Source organism: Temnothorax longispinosus, chromosome 2, assembly GCF_030848805.1.
Source record: "Temnothorax longispinosus isolate EJ_2023e chromosome 2, Tlon_JGU_v1, whole genome shotgun sequence".
In the NCBI taxonomy this organism is placed as follows: Eukaryota; Metazoa; Arthropoda; class Insecta; order Hymenoptera; family Formicidae; genus Temnothorax; species Temnothorax longispinosus.
Window position 1 is genome coordinate 3,114,340 of NC_092359.1, and position 21,106 is coordinate 3,135,445.

Consider the following 21,106-nt stretch of genomic DNA (forward strand, 5'->3'; position numbering starts at 1 on the left):
AGGCGCGTGGCCAGGCCATTTACTTATCTGCCATGATTTTTACTGCCTTAATTTACAACAGAAAGAATTTGTGACTTGAGAATCGCTCCTCTAAATGCTTTACCCAGCAATTAGGATTCAATATAGGTCGGTACCAGGTTGCAAAAGTCGCTATTGAATTTAAGACCTGCAGATTCCTGGTAACGACCTTGCAACAATTGAACTGCGTTCCTTTTTGTCGCTTTCAACGCTGTAACTATCATTCTGTCTTCGTCGCACATCGAATATCAAACGAAGATAGAGCGACATTTTTAGCGCTGAAAGCGTCAAAAGGAATATGCAGCCTTGCTAGGCAGGTAGCAAAGCATTTGGAGGGGCGGTCGCCCCGGAGACCCTCTCCCCCTCAGGTCATAAATTCTTTCTATTGTATAGATTGACTTTTGGAACCGGGACCCTAAACTCGAACGAGAGGTAGTTAGATTCTTTATCAGCAAAGAGAACTACTGTAACATTTTATATACTACATTTTATTTTTTCAACACTAAAATGTAAAAATTGTCAGACAATTTTTTGATTAAAGCTATAGGGGGTTGAATAATCATTTACCCTCCCCCATTAAAAAATTAAATTTCTATCTACGGCAATAATCTTAAAATTTTTAATTTACGGAATTGGAAAACTCATAAATAGCTTATATAATTTTGAATTTTTTTAAAATTCCACGAACCAAGTGTACATAGATTTACCAATCGAATAAGACATCAATATAAAAGCTCTTAATTAGCAGTACAGCAGTAGAGGCAGCTTAATAAATTACAGGGCTTCACGATAACTTGAATTATAATTGTTAAATACAACTCTCAATTTGGGAGTAAAAGAGAAAATAGCAAATGATTTTCTTTATACGTACAACTTTTCTTATACTTATATAACTGGTTTTCTAATTTTGCCGTATCGCTAGGACATTTTAATATCGCTAGGAATAAAATCTCTCTGTGCAAAAAGGGTTGTTACAGATATATATAGCTACCCATATATAGAAAACCAGATATATATAGCTACCCAAATTATAATAAGTCTTAAATATAACATACCAATTAATTCTTACCCTACTTTATATCGAGCATTTGTAAAATATTCGTTAATTTTAGAAATACGGGTTGTTAGTTGTTTTTCGCGAAATCGTTTAATTTTAGACAATTATTTTATTAAATTATATTTTATCTAACGTTTGGTTAGTCAAGCAAGTCTATGTAACACCTATAAGATATTCGTTAGAGACCATATGGAACACGTGTTCCAAACATGTTTCAATAGAACAGGTGGCCTGCGCTAACATCAATGGATTTCAAAAGAAATTTCTTTTTAAATCCTTTGATGTCAGCGCAGGCTACCAGTTCTATTGAAATATGTATGGAACATATATTTTATGGTCTCTTTCGTTGTTTGGACAAGTCTTTTCAACATCCAAGAAATTCATTAGAAACCTTGACGAAACACTTTTCACGGCAGGTTTCCTGACATAAGAGGACCACCTGGTAAAAAAATTTCTCTTATTTTTTCAGAAATTTTGTAAGAATTGAGACTTATAAAAAATATATAAAATTTCTTATAGATAGATACTTTTAGAAATAATTGGGTGTGGATTTTTGAAATATTTCAGTATCTATATATATGAAAATTTTTGATAAATTGCACATCAGATTTTCTCATATTTTTTCAGATTTTTATAAAGATGACGGGAAAAATCTGAATGTTTCTGAAAAACGTTCCAATTTGTATTTAAAAATCTGAAAATCTTTGAGCATTATGAGAGAGTCTGAAAATTTTTATAGAAATTCTGATTAATAATACGAAAAATTTTTTCACCAAGGCCTCACAAAAAATATACCTGCTTTTTAGGCTTAGGATTTTGCAACCATTACTTTCACTTTGAATAGCGTGTAAATTAGTGTCTTAGGCAGAGAACGAGACGTAGGCATTTACATCTGTAGTCGTGGACATGAAATAAGGTAGAAAAAAGGTAAGGCTATTTGTAACAGGCTATATTATGTACAATATAGCCTCTTACGACATACGTTTTTCCCTGCCTTACTTTATGTCTCGACTTCCATTAGCTTCTGCCATCAATCTTAAAGTTTCGGAAATGTGAGCCGTTAATAATTATTAACGAAATTGTTTAATAGAAAAATACATTAATATTTTTCTATTTGTATTAAAAAATAAAAACTTGCAATTGCCTCTACATTCTTTTTTTTTAAATACAATATTAAAATGTTTAGGCTACAAAACATTTGCATATATATATTTCAATACGATACATATATTAGCATGAAATTAAAGCAGAACGTAAGAACTGTTTCTCCCTTTACCCATATATTCTTACATTCTATCTTTCTATATCTATATTTGAAGTTTAATAACTCCACGTTAAAAAAAACTGATTCTATTATAAAATGTAATATTATTTTTAAGTTATTTTTGTTTTAAGCTGAAATAATAATATAAGTTTCTTTTTATAACGTTAAATTCTTTCTATTTTTCTGTAGAAAACCTATTTCGACATTTGTATGGTTTCTGTGACAATTAATAAAGTATAACTTAAATTAGAATATTCTCTGCGGATTTTCCTTGAAAAAAAATCTGAAAAGGGGGTTTATTGCAAAGCAGTGTAACTGCGTGTAATTTATGTAATATATGTTATATATGTAAATATATGTATATATAATAAATACATACGATGGCGTTCCTTCTCGTAGTAGAATGGTGTGCAGGGTCAACAACTATTTTCAACTCTGTTAATCTCTAACCGACCGTTTACAGACATTGGAAATTACATGATTAATTTAACAACCGATACAGATACGTATGTGAACATTGGCCGCGTTCAGCAGACACAACTGTTGAGTGTCGTCTTGTCAACACTCTGCTTTGATTGGTTGGTTCTAAAAGTAAGAGCCAATCACGTTCGACTGCTACTGAGCGGTTTGGTATGCTGAACGCGACCAATATTGTGAACACAAAGCTTCTTCTATTTCTTTTTCGGCAACGAGTAACAAAGACGAAACCATATGGGACCAGGGACAAAACAAAACTAAACAACACTCGGCATTTACCGAGAAAGAGAAAAAACGACGCGTGTGACGATTCAGTCGATTGGTGGAAAGTGGAAAGTACCAACCGTTCGGCCAATCACCGGTTAACATCGTAGTTGGCGTGGTTGGGCATCCTCGCCAGTCGCCGCTGCGCATGCGCGCGAAGCAACGCTTCGCCTCCGAGAGCGCCGAACGCTGGTCGCTGGTCTTCTCGTCAGCTCGTCATTCGTGCCGAGGCAAAGGTTCGTGTATGACGTGTTTTCCGTGTCGTTCGTTAAGTGAAGGGCAAATTGGGAAGTTGAGGTTAGATAAGGGAGCAGAGTTGAGCGAGTTGCGCCGTGCAGTTTTGTTCAGTTCAGATTTGTCGCGTGAGCTTCTCGACCCACCGAGGAAGATGCCGAGGAACAAATCGAACAAATGGGGCGGTCGCAACAACCGAGGAGGAAACGAGGACAAGGGTTACTTCGGTGAGTACCTTCCCCCGCTCTATAGCCCGCATGTGTGCATGATCCGGGCGCGAATAACCGTCCGTCGCGAATATCCGCGCGATGTCCGCGTCGCGTCTTCGACGATCGCGTCGCCGATAATCTCACCCGCGTTCCCCAAGTTCTAATCTCCAGCATCGTTCGTTTGCTCCATTCTTTTTACGCGCGATGCCGTTGGCGTTGAACGCCGAGAAAACAAGATGGACACCGCGGTGTTTTGCGGAGAAATTTTTTAGCTGCGTAATTTTTCGCGCTCGCACGATCGCATGTGGATTTGCACATGCACGATTTTTTTTACAACGCGGATCAACAAAGTCGGCGAAATGACGTGGAGAAAATTGACTGCTCGGGAAAGAAAATCGTGTTAAATTAAATTTTCGAATGGGTATCTCGCGAGTGAGAGAGAAAGCGGTTCTTCTATCGAGGTACGTCTCGTAACAACGCGATATTAACCTTGCAGTGGGCGCGTGTTGTTTTACGCTCTCGCGCGTTTTGCAACAGCTTGTAAAAATATGAGTATCCTGGACTTATTTTAATTATTTAGAATCAATTATTGTCGATAAAACGTAAAAATTATATATACGTTTTAACCTGCACGTTGACTGCCAAGCCATATTTGAGAAAAGTATTTCCGACGTCGATTCCGAGTTATGCATGTTGAAACCTAATTTGTATTCAAAACCTAAAATATAAAATATAGAAAAATAATAAATATATTTCTTTCTCATCCTCAAAACTCCGGTCAGCGCTGTGCGTAAATCTGCATTAGTAACACAGACAAATTGCCAAATAGTTAATTTCGTATTTGGCAGTCAACATGTTAATGTATTTTAAAATATATGCAACGATGAATAATATTAAGGAATTTTGAATATTCTGACTTTGAAAGGTCGTAAAAAAAGGTATTTTTCAGGAATTTTTTATAGGAAAACGAAAAAAGCGAGTAACGTTAAACTTTGCATGTTCTTTTAGCTTTATCGGTGTAAATAATTTTAACTGTTCTAGGTATCTGAAATGCAAAAATAAAACATTTTCTTATTCAGGAAAAGAGTAGCTATTGTTTGAACTAGAACTAAACCGATATTTCCATTCTGGATAAAATGACGGTTTTCTTATTAAAAATATTACAATATTCCCACAAAATTTTGTTATAGTATTTTATTTAAAAAAAAAAAACTAATAAACATAATGTTTATTCTAGCTCAGAACAGCTAGAATCATTTACACCGTTCATATGTATTTTTTTGCGAATTCCTAGTGAATAGGATATAACATTTAAAAAAAAGGAGCATTTTTGTTAAAATAAAAATATATTCTTAAAATAAGGCTAGAAGAGCATGCTAGTGCTCGTTTCCCTACAAAAAATTCCTGGTAAATATGACCTTTTTTACGACCTTTCAAACCTTTTTGGCGCTCTACCTGGAGGTGAAGTTTTAAAAGGGTTTTAAAAGGTCTTTTTTGACCGCACACCTAAAAATGACGATATTTTCTGTTTTATCGAAGATAATTATTCCGAGTAATTATTTTCATAGCAATATTTATACTTTTTATTTTTGATTTCAATAAAAATGTTTATATATTAAAAGTTTTTTATATGTCGAATTTTTTTTTTTTTTTAATGTATAAAATGAGTAATAAAATAAGTAATTATAAGTGGTGAGAGAGAAAAGAGATAAAAAACGATTCCAGGTGGGCAGCGAGGGAACACAAAACAAAAAATGTTAATTGATTTAATATTTATATAACGTAAACGTGGGGTGTAATTTACATCCCATGCGCCCTTTTACATTTCGAACTTTCACGCGCCCACTGGAAAGTTTACCGCGATATTTCGTGGGGCGATTCAGTTCTAATGCGATCGGATAATTGCGAAAACTCTCGTATAACACGGCACTCATGCGACGCGAGATGCACTCTAACACAATTGAGAAATTTTCAGGATATTTGTGTTCTTTTGTACCACGATTTTGTTGCGTCTAATTTTTTCAACACTTCTTGCCGCATCGTTTAATAAGATTTTGCACACCAGGACGTTTTACAGGAACCTAACGGCTGTGTTATCCCAGGGTTTTATCTGCACGATTATTGTGAATTATTCGGATCGTGCAATCTTTATGAGGAATCGCAAAAATCGCTGAATATTTAAACGAACATATATCGATCGCAATCAAAATAACTTTTTCGTGATAAAAAATAATTATTTCGTGTAATTTTACTGCTTTATCACTATTTTATTCTTAGGTCATGATGATCGCACAGGAAGGAATAATGTAGGAAGGGATGATGGGCCTCCTCATATTGGTCCCATCAAACATCAGCATCGCGTATCGTTTAAGAGTACTTTCAGGCCTAAAGAGTTCTTTAAGCCTGGTCAAAGGGATATGCGTAAATTGGCATTGACGAGTTTGGACGAGGATATTCCAATGACTGGTAGTTCGAACAATAATACAAGACAGGTGATAATCAACCAGAGAGATGGTAGAGTGGGCGGTGACAGGGCTTGGCGAAAAATTTCTCGTGGGAGGAACAGTCCCATGCCGAATTTCAAGGGAGGTCAAGCGGGCCCTAGAATGCGGCCTCTTCTAATGGAATCCAATTGGTATAAAATTACCGTAAGTATATTTCTGTAATTATATCAAGAAACACGGTAGTGTGTCGCGCCAAGTACACGCGAAGCGAGACCGACCGTAAACTCTTTTACGCGACGCGACGAGTTGAGTACCCAAGAATTTTGAGATCTCGATAACTAGTGAACGGGTCAGGTTTTAACCAGTCCTAATGGATAATTTGGACTAAATTTATATAATAATTGTTTTTATTTTCTCTTTATAATCAATGACGTGTGTGTGTGTGATGTATATAGATTTAGGATAAATTTCTATTTGTATTTTACAGATACCATATGCTCATAAGTATGAGAAAGACTATATTATAAATACCCTCTTGAATTACATGGCTCCTGAAGTGTTTATTCCCATAATGGTAAATATTTCTTTTTTCGAACATCTACAATTTTTTTATTTAATACGATATCAGTATAATTTAAATCTTATACAGTAACAGATCTACACATATAAATACTGCGATAAATAAAAATTAGAGTTTGAAACCATAAATCCTCACGGCTAAGGTAAAATTGTCATTTACAGTACAAGTTAATGGGAAAAGAAGCTAGTTTCTTTGTGGATGATCATAAAACGGTCAACGCATTGTTAAACTGCGATCGTAAGATTACGATGAGCGATGGGTACAAACTGCAAGTAAAGGCAAAAGCAGATTCTCCGATCTATGAGATTGATGACAAATTGAAAGAACGATTGAAGCAAGCAATGGTTAAGAGATATGTACAAGAAACAAATGCTTTGGATTTGTCCAAGTTTCATCTGGACCCTGGTAAGAAGAAAATTACAACCCTACAAATATATTAAAGACAACAATTAAAGATTAATTAAAGATGTCTTGTTTACTTGTGTTTGTCTTACAGACCTTTACTCTGATTACTTTTGTGCGTTATGCTACCCTATTATGTTCATGACTGTGATGGACATTGTGGGTGAACACATACCGAATTTAGAGGCATTGAATTTAGAGGGCAATAAGCTGCAGAATATCGAGAGACTCGGCGTGCTAAGCAAAAAGTTCTCGAAATTGAAGATTCTTTATGTTGGAGATAATAAAGTAAGTGTAACCGAGAATGAGAAAATATGTATAACATGGATTATTGACATAATGTTCGATTTTAATGATCTGAGTTAATTGCATATTCTAGATCAGAGACATTCACCAATTAGATGCCATTAAGGATCTAAAATTGGACGAACTGAAGTTAATTGGAAATCCTGTCTGTAACAAGTATAGAACTCGACAAAATGAATATGTTAGGTAATATCCAACATCTTCTTTTTTACTGAGAAACGGTATATCAAGAGTAATTCGCTAATCTGTTCGTGCTATTTCGGCAGCAATTATATTTATTTTCTAAGTTAGACATCTTTAAGGGGGTACTTGCTCAAAGTTTTTGAAAAATAGGCAATTTTTGGAATTTTTTTTCTCAGTTTAATTTCCCATTAAATCGAATACAAATAACATTTGTCGTTATATGTCATTAAATTACAAGTTTTTGTCAAACAAAACATTATCACGCGATTAATTTTCAAATACTTTAGTTAAACAATTCGTATTTGTTTTTCTTGTGATTACTTAATTACAAAGTTTATGTTTTTGTTATTTGTCATTGGTCCATGTGGACTTTTCTTTTTCAATTATAGCGATGTTCGGAGACGATTCCCAAAATTGTTGCGTTTGGTGAGTATTGTGCATATTGTTACATTTTCAACATTTTGCATTCTTTCATGTAACACAAGTTTTTATGACGCTGCTCAACAGGATGGAATAGAATTACCACGACCCATTGTCTTTGATGTAGTCGACGAAGCTGCCAAAATACTTCCATCGCAAAGAATGTTCGTCGGTGATGCAAAAATACAAGACATTGCCAGTCAATTTTTGCAACAATATTTTACGATATTTGATAGTGAGAATCGTCAACCTCTACTTGATGCATACGACGAACATGCATGCTTTAGCATGACGATAACCACTTCCCATAATAACAAGTGAGTGTTTGTGCAATGTTGCACTATTTTATTTTCTCTTTAATTTATTGTGTTACGGATATATTCTTAAAATTTTTAGTATTGAGTACGATTGAAAATTATTGAACTGAAATTCTTTTTGTCACAGATTAAATGGGTATCTCATGGAAAATCGTAACTTGTTCAGAATAAATGACACAAACAGAAGGCACAAGTTACTGAAACAAGGTAGATTGCCAGTAGTTTCTTTCGTATCAGAAATGCCACGAACAAGGCATTTGTTGAATACCTTTACGATGGACGTCTCTCTTGCTACGGTAAGTAACTATTTGTTACTACGAGTAATCAATACACTGTTGTGTATTATTATTCACATAAGAGATAAAAACGCTCGTATTTCATTTATTTTTATAAGTTATTTTTTATCTGCAGCAAGCAATGATGTTCATCACGATAACGGGCTACTTCCAAGAACTTGATAACAAGGATGAACCCATCCGCTACTTCAACCGGACATTCATAATTGTTCCGGAAGGTGAGGGATATTGTATTCGGAATGAGCAATTGCATATTAGTCAACCGCCTGAGGCGCAATTGAAGCAGCTACACCAGCAATTGAATCAGCTAAACAATCAGCAACCCCAGCCAACAACGTCGGCGCTGGAAACCGTAGGAGTAGCGAAGCCTGTGCCAACGGATCTTAGTAATGACATAAAACAACAGATGACATTGACGTTAAGCCAGCAAACAAATATGAATCTAGAATGGAGCTTGAAGTGCTTACAAGAAACTCAATGGAACTACGATAATGCACTCTCTGCCTTTCAAGAGTTCTACAAACGTGGACAGGTACCGTCAGAAGCGTTTACGAAGTAAACACATATTGAGTAAGAAAACTTGCCACTGTGATAATAACTTGTAAGAAAAGTCTGAGAGAGCAAACTTCTTGTAAAACATTGATCTTCATTCCGTTTTATTCCGTTCATATTGTTTCATTTGTTTCATGTATACTTATTTGTATTTTGTATGAAAACTTGAATAGAATCAGGATATTTGTTATTTGCCATTTTGTATCTCTGGCAACAAAAGACAATTATTAATTTCTGTAAGGAAAGAAAAGTGCTAGAAAAAGGAATATATTAATACGCATTAATATAATTCCTTTAGAAAGATGTATCTTAAAGCTCCGTTTTGTTTAAATTTAAACTTCCAAAATTACACATAGTACACCCGCATGAAAATGGTTAAAAATCACAATTTCAATTTCATTATAATCTCAATATGTAAGAAAGATCATAGTTATTTTTTATATTGTGATTTTTAACAAATTTCATATATATATATATATATATATATATATATATATATATATATTCATATGACAGCATTAATGAAAAGTATTTTAAGATTATTTTATAAAAGAACTATTCATAGACCATAATTTTTTCTTGAAAATCTTGTTTATGAGAAAGTTTACAATAAAGTTAGAAATATTATGCATAATCTCACGTATAAATACATGCATTAGAGTTGTATTTATAAATTTTTGGGCAATATGTATGATGAAATCACTGATCATCATATATGATTAAGTCAATTAAGTGGTTAACTGAATATTCCCGAAATTTATTATTATTTTTTTAAGCAATTATTTGATGCTACTGATGATCATTTGGTACTTTTCATTGGTGTTGTTATATTGATAAATATACAATGTATAAATTGAAACATAGATTATATGTGTACTTTATAAGAACAAGTCGGATTCCTGATACACTGATCAATATAGGAAAACAATATCGTAGTAATTTTACATATAATAAGTAATATTTTGTTACAAATGTCCGGTTCTCAGGTTTTGATACATGGTATAAAAAAAATTTCTCTTTACATTTAAAAATATTTAAAAATGCAAAAAATATAAAATAGGTGAAAAAATTTAGTTATTATGTCTTCCTGCGGGGAGAACAGAAAGTATCATTAATTTCGCGTTAAAATACAAGCACATACTCATAATCAAATTTTTAGTTTAATATTAGCATAGTATTAATATTAACCAAATATTTTTTGGTGTGTAAAGAATTACATACTATTTGATAAAATAATACATCATAAAAACAAATTTTATGATGTATCTTATCACACATATTCATAAGCGTTTACAATATAAATCACAATTTTTAAAGTCAATCAATTCATTCGATTCATAAAGAGTACGAACAAAAAAAATTATGTTCGGCAATATGAAGATGTTAATATAATATAAATATCAATTTATATTTATATTAACGTCTTCACATTGCCAATTCGTCCATATTTTATGTACATTCAATGATGTTAGATATTATAAAAAAATTTAAATTTTTTAGATTAAACTTACAGGCAAGAGAGAAAGAGAGAGAGACTAGTTAAAAGATAGTGATACTTTTTTATTAAAAAAAGAAAAAAAACGTAATTTTGTAGAAGAAATTTTTATATTATACGGGGAAAAGTTGGATTCTATACATAATACATATATTTTATGAAAAATTAAAAAGTATCTCTATCTTTTTATCTACGTAAAAAAGATTTCAGTTTGTATCTGTTACAAAAAGCATATTAGAATATCCTCCTAACTGTATCTAACATCATTGTACAGTTAACTTAAGCAATTTCACGTCTAAAAAATTAAGTAAAAGAAGAATAGAGTTTTTTGCTCTATTAAATGGGATATTCGCTGAAAAATAGGTAATTTGTAGATTTTTTCTCATAAACAAAAAAACTTTGAAATTTATTTTGCATATGTATTTATTACTATTTTATTATGATTTCTACCGCGTTTCATATAAAAATAACTAGTATTTATTTAAATGTAAGGTGCAATGTACGGCTGTTCCGAAATGTTTATCTTCGATAGTTGTATGATTAAATTCGTTTTAACAGCCCCTTTACATTTTAGTAAATATTAGTTATTTTTATATGTTATATGAAACGCGGTAGAAATGATAACAAGTACATATGCAAATCAACAAGTTTTTTCTGGGTTTTTTCGTTTATGAGAAAAAAATTCCAAAAACTGCCTATTTTATTTTTCAGCGAGTATCCCCTTAACTTAGATTTTATTACGCGCACAGATAAAGATCAGATTTCTACAGACACGTTTAGATTTATAGAAGAGTCGAGTACAATAATTTAATTAACGAGAGGGGGGAGGGAATATTTTAATACATATATATCGAATGATATTTAAAAAGGTAGTTAGTGCAATTTTGTAGAAAGTATAAGTAGTTTCTCAAAATTGTTATTTAACATATACATACGTCGATATAATTGCATTGAATAGTTTTTTTTTAATTGTAAATAGTGTCATAGGATATAGGTTTATGCGTCCGTAAATCGCTAGGCATGTTAGGTGCTCGCTAAACGGAGTTCGCGTACATTATGTGAGTATAAATTATTCGATTGGAGAATATTCGTGACGGATTCGATTTTTTTTTTTCGTGATACATGTTAGCGTTGCGTATATACGAAACGCAACTTTTAGTTTTTATCTTATTGAAGATATGTTTGCATTCTTATTGAGGATGTGGTTTGTACATACACACACACACATACATCCATGGGACAACGAACAGCCAAACATACAACTGTACCAGGATGATGTTCTGAAAATTTCAACTCCAGAACAATATCCTGGTATTCCTAACTGGGATCCCTAAGTCGTTCGAGGTCCAAGGACACGTTACGTGTCAGAAAACAAAAGTATGCCAAATATTATCTCCGATATTTATGGCAAGGTGGGGAGATGGCAGTAAGGATACGGCATAAAGGACATGGACTTCGTTCCTAGAACGAGATGAATAAGTCCGTATGAGATTCAGCAGTTTATTATTAAGTACATTGCAGCGTACACCCCATGATATATAAGCGCGTAGCTTATATCGTCAGAGTGGGAATTACGTATCTGCATTTCTCTTGAATCAAGAGACACTCTGTGTGCTTAAGAGGCAGAATTGATCTTTGGTGTGCAGATGTGTTGTTAAACATGTATTTAACCGGTATCACGCCCCTATTAATGACAACTTGCGTAATAGCGTGGGAGATTATAATATTGTAAGCGCCATAAATAGAGTAGGCGAAGAGAAATAATTTATACTCACACACTCGTATGCGACAGTTTTAATTTAGAAAAAAAAGTATGTAGCATATTTTGACTGGATGATGACACATACGAGGTATCGAAAAGACTATCGTATACATTTATAAACACAAAATATATAAATCACTGATCGGAAAACAGAATATTCTTTTTTTACGTTGATATACACGAAGTAGTTGATTTAATAGGTACTTTTGATTTGTAAAACGCGCGCAAATGGAAAAGGTCCAACATAAATATTACATAAATAAACATTCTTGCTTCGCATGAGGAAGAAAGAATGTGAGTAAATATCATCAAATTATTAGTATATGTAATTAATGGGTGATAATTATGTAAATCTTACACAAAATGAAATGTTATACATAATGTAAATACTTTTATTATATAAGTCTCGTCGATGTATTAAGTATTGCTTGCACGAGCAATACTTGACTGTGTAATGTGAATTAAAAAAATAATATTTTATAAATCGTTTTTTATTTGTATAAACTTATAAGAGAACATCCCAATTTATGTGAAAATACACATATGAGAATATCTCCTTTATTCGGATGTGCCTTTCTCTGCATCCTCCGTTACCTGTAAGCGAATGATTTCGCGTTAGCTCTCCCAGCTTAATTAATCTATCAGTTTTATGTGTATTTATAATTTTATACCTCATCAGAATTTAAAGCGAATAGCTCTTCTTTCGTCGTCCTCTTGAAAAAACCTACCTATAATGATTAACAAACAAGAATTGATCAAAACATGTTGGAAAAATAATAGCGATATGTGCAGAACTTACCGTATTTAATATAATAATAACGATGCATAGTAATATTAGACCTAACGAGATTGACGCAATCACAACCCACAATTGTAGTTTCTGCGTCTTCGCTGCGCTATGAAATTCTGTCGTGACATTCGTATCGTTCCTGTAACGTAAATTTTCTTTAAATAGGTGTTCGCTCAAAAGTACCTGAAAAATTGGCAATTTTTGAAATTTTTTTCTCATAAATGAAGAAATCGAGAATTTTGTACTTCTACTTATGTATTTATTATTATTTCTACCACATTTCATACAAAAATAACTCATATTTATTAAAAAATAAGGTGCAAAAATGTACGAAAATGTCTGTCCTTAATGTTTGCTTTGATATTTCAAAAAACTAAGGAACCGATTAACTTCAAATTTTTTATTGCCTATTTTTCAGCTTAAATCGTAGCATCTTTCAGGATATCGTGACAATTAACAATCTATATTATGTCCGAGAATATTCACCTTTCGTCTATTCCAAAAATCCGGTTTGCCGGTTTTATGATTTCGACGTGAGCGTCCGTGCTGAATTTCACGATCTTCATTTCGTTCGACAATTTGAAATTATCTTAAAATAATAAGGCGAGAAAATAAAAATTGCAGAGAAAGGGCAATCATAGCTTATTTGTTTTTTAGTTCGATACCTTTAAACCTCGTGGCGTTGAGAATTAATCTCATCGTCAATTTGCCGACGTCCTGTTGCGTCCTTAACGCATTCAGATCGCAGTAGATCGTCGAACAATTCACGCCATACGTCGAACAGTTCACGTATACGATATTGCGTTCTCGGACTGTCAGATTATCATTCGAATCTTCGAATCTTGTCATTCTCATATTGTACAACGTCTGTAAAATACGAGCAGCAAAAGCTACGTGACTGTCCGCGTTCCTCTTGAATACATTATGCGTCGCGTTCTGCAACGTTTCGTTATTATAATTTGGATTATACAAATCAGATGCGTCCGACACCGTCTCTCCCGAAAGTTCATCCTGCTGTACATCCACTAGATCCACCCCATTCGATAAGCAGTTGTAATATCTTCCAGATATATAAATCTGAAAAAATCGTTAAATATATCTTTAGATACACACGCATATAGGAAATTATTAGAATTAATTTGTGACATTATGTATGATACTATATACTGTACAAAATCTTTTTACAAAATTCATTTTAATAAGTAGTTCTAGCTGAATAACTCGAAAACAAAACATTTTGGAGAAAAATGTTTTAGATGAAATATATAATTTCATATATAATTTCGAGAGAATATAACGATGTAAAATGGAGAATTTTAGTTTGGACCGGCATAAAATCATATTAACGTCACACTTTTATTTTTTAGACAAAAAATGCTATCAATTTTTTATATAAGTCATTTTTCTTGATATTCTATATATAAAAGTGTCATAAAATCTCGGCACACATTTTTTATTAATAGTCTCAAACTTTTGGTCAGCAGTGTATACACAATTGCGTCTAAAAAAAATTTCTTTTTAATTTTTCGTTTTCAAATTATTCAGCTAAAATGATTAAATGTATCATTTTATATTATTTTTATATTACGATGTTAGCTCGATACTTACCCGCGGCTCATACAAAAGCACCAAAGAATCTGAATCGTTTATGGATATTGGTAGATTGATGACAAGCCGCGCCTCTTCTATAGGCGTCACACCGAATTTCAATATCTGATAAACATGTTGAAAAATTATGTCCGATTGATCACTATCTAAATTGAATAGATAGTAACTTTTCTCGTTCGCTTTTCTGCAACACGACACAACTGTTATTGTCGAAGAGTTATTGTTTTAGCTTTCTCTCTTTCGAAGTATATACTGACCCGTCTAGCGACAAAGACGCTTCGCTTTGCAAAGTCAGCAGTGATTTAATCATATACATGCCATGATTTACGCTGTGAGTTTGTATCTCCGCAGAGAACTCCAAAACTTGCCCATGCAACGAACCGTCGGTCAGATGTTTCATATCCAAATCGAGTCTCATAACTTTCTGCAGGAAATTTTTTTAATTCTTCGAGAAAAAAATTTTTTTATTTTTTTTTTTTTAATTTTCTTCGAAATTTAAATATTAATTATTATTAATCAAATAATTTTTTATTAGATCATATAGACTTCTTGGTGTTATGATTTTAATCAAATTTATGGTACTTAAGTTAGTTACACTAAAATAAGCAAACTATTTTTACCTCCTCATACATTCCAAGCGGGTTGCCGACGTTGCAAATAACAGTCAGGGTATCATCATCCGTGTCTTCTTCGCAGAATGGTAAGATACTGCGCAGTACTATTTCTTTTGGGAGAGTAAACACGATAGTCGTGAGATATGCCGGCTCAGCGAAATTTTTTAAACTTGTTTCCAAAGTGATGTCGTTGGAACCGATCACCCACGTATTATTCTCCCTATATTTTAACAAAGTAAATATAACAAATAATGTTTTTGTTTGCAAAAATTCAGTATTACATTTGACATCGAACGTTACTTGCCTGATTCCCCAAAATTTCATTATTGCGTGTATGCTGGAATTGCAGACTCTATCATCCCCGCATCCAATATCAAAGGGAAGCAAAATTTGCGCACTTCTCGATCTAGCATTTCTGCTTTCAATAGGGCAAGTCTTGCAAAATTCAGACGAATCATTACATGTAAAATCGTGAGATGCATAAATGGTAATCGGTTCAATGAAATTTTGAATATTATCCTGCAAAATGTATGACATCGTTATTAAACTCTGTGGACATCTCGATAACAAATTTTCCATATAAAAATAATACATATATATAATTATATATAAAATATCCATATATATTTTCCTTCTCAATTGTACAATCTCTGTCTTTAATTTGGCTTCTTACAATTTTACCCGCATATTATGTACTAACAGAGATATTATATATAATTATATATATTATAGTGGTTTTATATGAAAATTTTTTCTTATTGGAATTAGATTTTATTAACGAGTGAATGTTTACCGAAAGAGTAATAGTAGCATTCACACACGTATGGGCATCCATTGAGTACACATCCAATGAAGTCTCTTTACTACGTTTATATTTTTTGTCTACGATAAAAGAGACTTTGAAAGCTATAAATAAAAAATTGCGATTTATACAATATGTAACAAATTGTTATAATAAATTATTACATTTTCTAAACGTTTCATAACTTACTGTGTGTGTGTGGTATGTCGTAGCTATGATATTCAACACACGCTTCGATCAAAAAGCTACTATTGTTCCTGTGTAAAGTGCTTGGAATGGTGTATATGGTCAAATTTGTTCTTATAACGGGTTTACTTCGAAGTACTACGACATGTCCTGATTTATATGCGCCTACTGCGATGTCCGCATACCTATAAATGACACAGACGTAGATACTAACTTTGTGGAATTAATTTAACATAAAATAATTGCATTGTAATTTATAAAGATAGGAATATTATTTATATACACTTAAAACCACATATAAAATTTAAAAATATTTCAGTGAAATTTTACTTAAAAGTAAATAATATATATATGCCTTATTCAATATTTTTTCTTAATTTGAAAGTAAATAGTCATATATTATATTTAGCACAGTTACGATTAATATAGCATTGTTTAACTTCAAAAAAATGGACTCTCGGGTTCAACAAAAATTTACTAACAAAATATAAATAATGAATTTCCTTTCGATTAACTAAGCACAATTCACGAATCAAAAATAATACAAAATCGTACAATAATTTACTAACCCGTTGTTATCTATATCGATGGGTTCAGATATTGAAAATCCAAACGATTGTATATTTGCTCCTTTTGCCGGAAGATTGGGACTAGAGAATTGCATCGTGATCCTTTGTGTCAACGTAGGTCTTATGTTATCCTTTAAACTCGCGTCGCCGTTGTAAACGTAAATTGCTCCCGAGTCCTCCCAAGGAGCGCCTACTATAATATCTAGAATTTAACAAAAATAGCGTATTTATTTTGACAATGAGCTATCCGATAGCCTCAGTTAATTACCGCCAAAACCATCTCCGTCTACATCGCCGATTGCCACCGCATAACCGAACTGTGCATCTTCTCTGGTGCCTTTTATAATCGCGGCTGTCTCGAACTCTTTCTATATCAAATTAAACAATTTAATAAATCGTATCGTTTATTTCAAAAATTTCTGAGGCGATAGCTAAGTCTGTCAAGAACAAATTTTGAAGCTGCTACAAATTTTGATAACAGAATATAATGGCAGATTGACTGCAGAAACTAAGCAGAATCTACCGTTTAGTAATCATTTGAATGATTTATTTCATTTACATAGTAACGAAATGATGATAACAATTCTGTACGGTTTTTCTGCCGACAATCTACTGGCTAGGCCAAGATAAATCGATTTAGTTGAAAATTAATAAAGTACTAAAACTCTCGTTGGAGAGAGTTCTAGTTTGTACAATAATATAAAATTTACCTTCGAGCTGCCCAGATATATGTAGATTCTGCCGTTATCATTTCCCCAATGCGGAGCTCCGACCACAAGATCGTGCAGACCGTCGCTGTTTAAATCACCGCTAGCCAAGCTCGCCCCGAAGAATTCGCCGATGTCAGTACCACGAAGATTGGTGATCAAGGACACAAAATCCCCGTTCAAATTGACTACAGCGACCTGTAATATTTAATGTCACAGTTACACGCCGTGATCTCCTCTTCTCGGAAGAAACGGAACGTTTTGCCTGAATAATGTTCATCTCTATCAATGTTATAGATTAACTTTAATCTCAGTTTAACTCTTACTTTTTATTTTTTGTCGGTTCTAAGAATTAGAAGAAGATAAATAGTAAGTTAAACGGAGATTAAAATTAATGTGCATTAATAGAAATGGACGTAAGTGGGATGAATAGAATGCTTTACCTGCCCTACATAATTCCATCCCGGATCCCCACAGGCGTAAAAGGGTTGATTCTGGTTGAAATAATATCCTGATGTTACCGCATAGCCTGTTATAATAGTTTAATTAAAATCCGCTTTTGCATATGATCGTGTGATGGAAGTTTTATTTGATTACATATAATTCATACCAAATTGCGACAGATTGTCGTGTATCGGTATCTCTGTGGTTTTCCTATTGATCTCATAAAATGAGTGCTTCCAGAAATGTGCTATGTTGACGCTACCTATGATATTGTCGCTTGGTCTTCCTATGATACGGCTTATTGCTCTGTACATTTTCTGTAATTTCAAATTACTCACAATCAGTCATAAAGCCCATAGTCAAACGGCAAAACATTCGACAAAATTAAAATTAATATTGTATTATAGAAAGAGTAAGAATTAAATACGAAAATATTTATAAATTAATGTAAATTATAAATTAATTTAAATTATAATATTTCATTAACATACCTGCGGTGTTGCAAAGGCAACAGAGAAACCGTGCATTGGATTAAACCACGTATCTTTACTGAAATCTATTGTATGTAATATTAATATCTGTGTGTATATTATTATAATTTAACTTATTTTATTATTTTATTCATTGTTTTATAATAAAATAAAAAATAATATATAAAATGTTTGAAAATTTGACAAAAAATATTTTTACAAAATGAAAAGAATATTAGACACTATAGAGAGTATTAGACATTTTTTTCCTCAAGTAGCCACACTTACATTTAATCATTCTTTTTACTAATCTACAAGTTTATTTATTTTTTTTTTACATTCTTTGTAAAATAATCCATAGTTAAGAAAAAGGCTTCATGACCGTAGTCAAAGATTGTTAAAAAAAATAATAGTATTAAGCATATAGATACAGATATTATATATTGATCGATTAGAAATTCATTGCCTCAAAATAGTGAATAAAAAATAATTACCAAAATAGTTAATTTCAGATATTTCCGACTCCAATGTTGTCCAAGACGTTCGTCCGCTGTAGCAAATGCCTTGCAAGGTGTCTGTGTATTTCTTGCTATTGATAATGCTCAGAATCGTTCGCGGGGCACATATCTGAAATAAAGTAATGATGATAAATTAAAAGTTGCTCAAGATATATTAATTTCAGAGTAAAACCCATATTTTTTTCTTTAAAAAAACAAAATATAATTTTTTTCGAAGTTTTCAATCCGATAAAATTTTTTTTTATATAAAAACATGTCTAAATATATATAATTCTATAATATGTCCATATATGTTTTTTCTCTTGTATAATCTCTGTTTGTACGTAATACATAAAGAAAGTAATAAGAATAATTTAAAAATGATTAGAAAAATATCTATCTTGTTTAATATTTCTACAATCAATCTGTCAGCACATTCTATTATATTTCTGCCGATAAAATTCGTAGCAGATGCTTCGCAAAATCTATAATTTCAATAGATTTAGCCATCCGGGCTTCTGATATTTTACTTACTAACAATAAGATGTTAAATTCTTTCTTAAGGAAGCAATGTTATAAAGTGTTTAAATCACAACAACCCTGATTAATTCCTCATATCTTTCTTGCGTACCGTAAGGAAACCGCTGTTCTTTTCTACCGACATTGCACCACCGAACCAGGAATGTTCCTTCTTTACATATGCGCGCATATTGAGTTGGCGTATGTATAATTCTTCGTCTTTCGCGGAAATGGTCGGCCTGATCTCCATACATGGACCTGGTAAACTGCACAGGTAAACTACACCAGGTTCGTCTAAAAATTTAAAACCTGATGTATCACGCCATGATATACCATGGCGTGTATAATTTCCACGAGGTGCTCCTATGAGTAACCTGTTAAAAAAGAATACACATTTCAAATTGGTTTTACAAACGACAAATAATAACATAGATAGATATAGCGACAGTAGTAAAATAACAATAGAAAATTCGAAAAATGTTACAATAAAATAATGTGAAAAAAAGCTAAAGAATACAGTAAATGTAAAAATACTGAAAGAAGAAAAAGAGGAAAGAAAAAAATAAAAGATATTGACGATTAGCTCAGCAAATTAAAAATTAAATATAAAGACAGCAGCCCAGGTAGAACATAAAATTTATAATAACGTCTTGTTGAATATAAAGTCATGATGATGTCATCATGATGTCATTATAAATTTTATGTTCTACCCTTATGAACTAAGCTAGATTTTAATGCTTAAACTTATCATAAACTTATTAATTTAAATCCATTTACGAAGAACAATATCGAATGTTAATAAACATTGGTAGTTTTTAATGATTTATCGACATTTTATTTTGTTTTAGATTAATGTCGTAATAAGTTTAAGCATTAAAATATCTAGCTTAGAAAGCCTCTATTGTGTTTAGTTGAAAAGAAAGAAACCGAATAATAAATATACATAGCACTACAGAATTAATGAAATCAAATTAACAAACATGATGACATTTTTTCTGAAATAATTTTTAAAATACTTTTAAATCACTTATTATTATCTCATTTCACAAGATATAGGTCCACAAGATTTTTTACCAAAACATGTAGAATGCACATTACCATGAGATATTCTTCTGCAAGTCACGATGTAGCAACACCGAATAGCCGAAATAATTACGTTCGAATTTCGTGTATAGATATTGGTCCGCATTAGTCGCGCTGTTCGGATACAATATTGGGTAATCTGTATCGATATTGTACGCAGACACGATTAGAAGATTGAAAAATAATATAAATCTCGTCGTCATTGCGCAACAAAACACTTCACGAGTTTTCACCACGGATAAATAATAATTTCATATATTTTATGCTGTCACCAATGGTCACCAACGAATTACAGCGAACTGCCGTTTATTAACGATTCGACTTGATCATCACTCTCCTCTTTTCTGAATCCCTAATAACTGCACGACAAAAATGTATAAAACTGATGCAAAAACGATGTAGATTAATTTTTTGAATAAAATTTTAATATGCATCCAGCCAAGCACAGGAATTAATAAGAAACAGCATAAGTCACTGGCCAGCTTCGATGAAATAGCATAACTGTAATATCAGAAGAACAGGAAGGATGACGATAAC

General features: G+C 32.4%; 2 protein-coding genes across 3 annotated transcripts; one reads left to right on the forward strand and one right to left on the reverse strand.

Moving 5' to 3' along the window:
- Nucleotides 1-3,286: 3,286 nt before the first annotated feature.
- Nucleotides 3,287-12,764, forward strand: LOC139809171 (nuclear RNA export factor 1). Of its 2 annotated transcripts, XM_071771882.1 has the most exons (10): nt 3,287-3,541; nt 5,801-6,171; nt 6,455-6,541; nt 6,709-6,952; nt 7,044-7,237; nt 7,329-7,441; nt 7,828-7,864; nt 7,946-8,175; nt 8,303-8,471; nt 8,587-12,764. In XM_071771882.1, exons 1-10 carry the CDS (start codon nt 3,325-3,327, stop codon nt 9,028-9,030), a joined length of 2,106 nt encoding a protein of 701 aa, XP_071627983.1. In that variant the 5' UTR covers nt 3,287-3,324; the 3' UTR covers nt 9,031-12,764. The 2 variants fall into 2 exon arrangements, with proteins under 2 accessions (XP_071627983.1, XP_071627982.1); XM_071771881.1 differs by having other exon boundaries at nt 7,828-8,175.
- Nucleotides 12,659-21,063, reverse strand: LOC139809170 (integrin alpha-5-like). The gene is made up of 20 exons (XM_071771880.1): nt 20,585-21,063; nt 19,599-19,860; nt 18,965-19,097; nt 18,492-18,556; nt 18,167-18,317; nt 18,000-18,085; nt 17,560-17,754; nt 17,118-17,217; nt 16,850-17,051; nt 16,284-16,465; nt 16,086-16,198; nt 15,597-15,811; nt 15,299-15,512; nt 14,936-15,102; nt 14,679-14,862; nt 13,736-14,147; nt 13,557-13,659; nt 13,080-13,209; nt 12,952-13,008; nt 12,659-12,874 (listed from the first exon to the last, which is right to left on the reverse strand). Exons 1-20 carry the CDS (start codon nt 20,770-20,772, stop codon nt 12,839-12,841), a joined length of 3,195 nt encoding a protein of 1,064 aa, XP_071627981.1. The 5' UTR covers nt 20,773-21,063; the 3' UTR covers nt 12,659-12,838.
- Between the last annotated feature and the right edge of the window lie 43 nt (nt 21,064-21,106).

What these genes read in the sequence shown, in the direction of transcription:
- LOC139809170 (XM_071771880.1), bottom strand. Translation starts at nt 20,772, where the DNA reads ATGACGACGAGATTTATATTATTTTTCAATCTTCTAATCGTGTCTGCG. An exon ending in CGACAATCTGTCGCAATTTG is followed by an intron (nt 18,086 to 18,166) that starts GTATGAATTATA and finishes CTATTATAACAG; the next exon opens with GCTATGCGGTAACATCAGGA. An exon ending in TCGCTTTAAATTCTGATGAG is followed by an intron (nt 12,875 to 12,951) that starts GTATAAAATTAT and finishes ATTCGCTTACAG; the next exon opens with GTAACGGAGGATGCAGAGAA.
- LOC139809171 (XM_071771881.1), top strand. Translation starts at nt 3,325, where the DNA reads ATGACGTGTTTTCCGTGTCGTTCGTTAAGTGAAGGGCAAATTGGGAAG. An exon ending in AAGTGTTTATTCCCATAATG is followed by an intron (nt 6,542 to 6,708) that starts GTAAATATTTCT and finishes TGTCATTTACAG; the next exon opens with TACAAGTTAATGGGAAAAGA. An exon ending in TGGACGTCTCTCTTGCTACG is followed by an intron (nt 8,472 to 8,586) that starts GTAAGTAACTAT and finishes TTTTATCTGCAG; the next exon opens with CAAGCAATGATGTTCATCAC.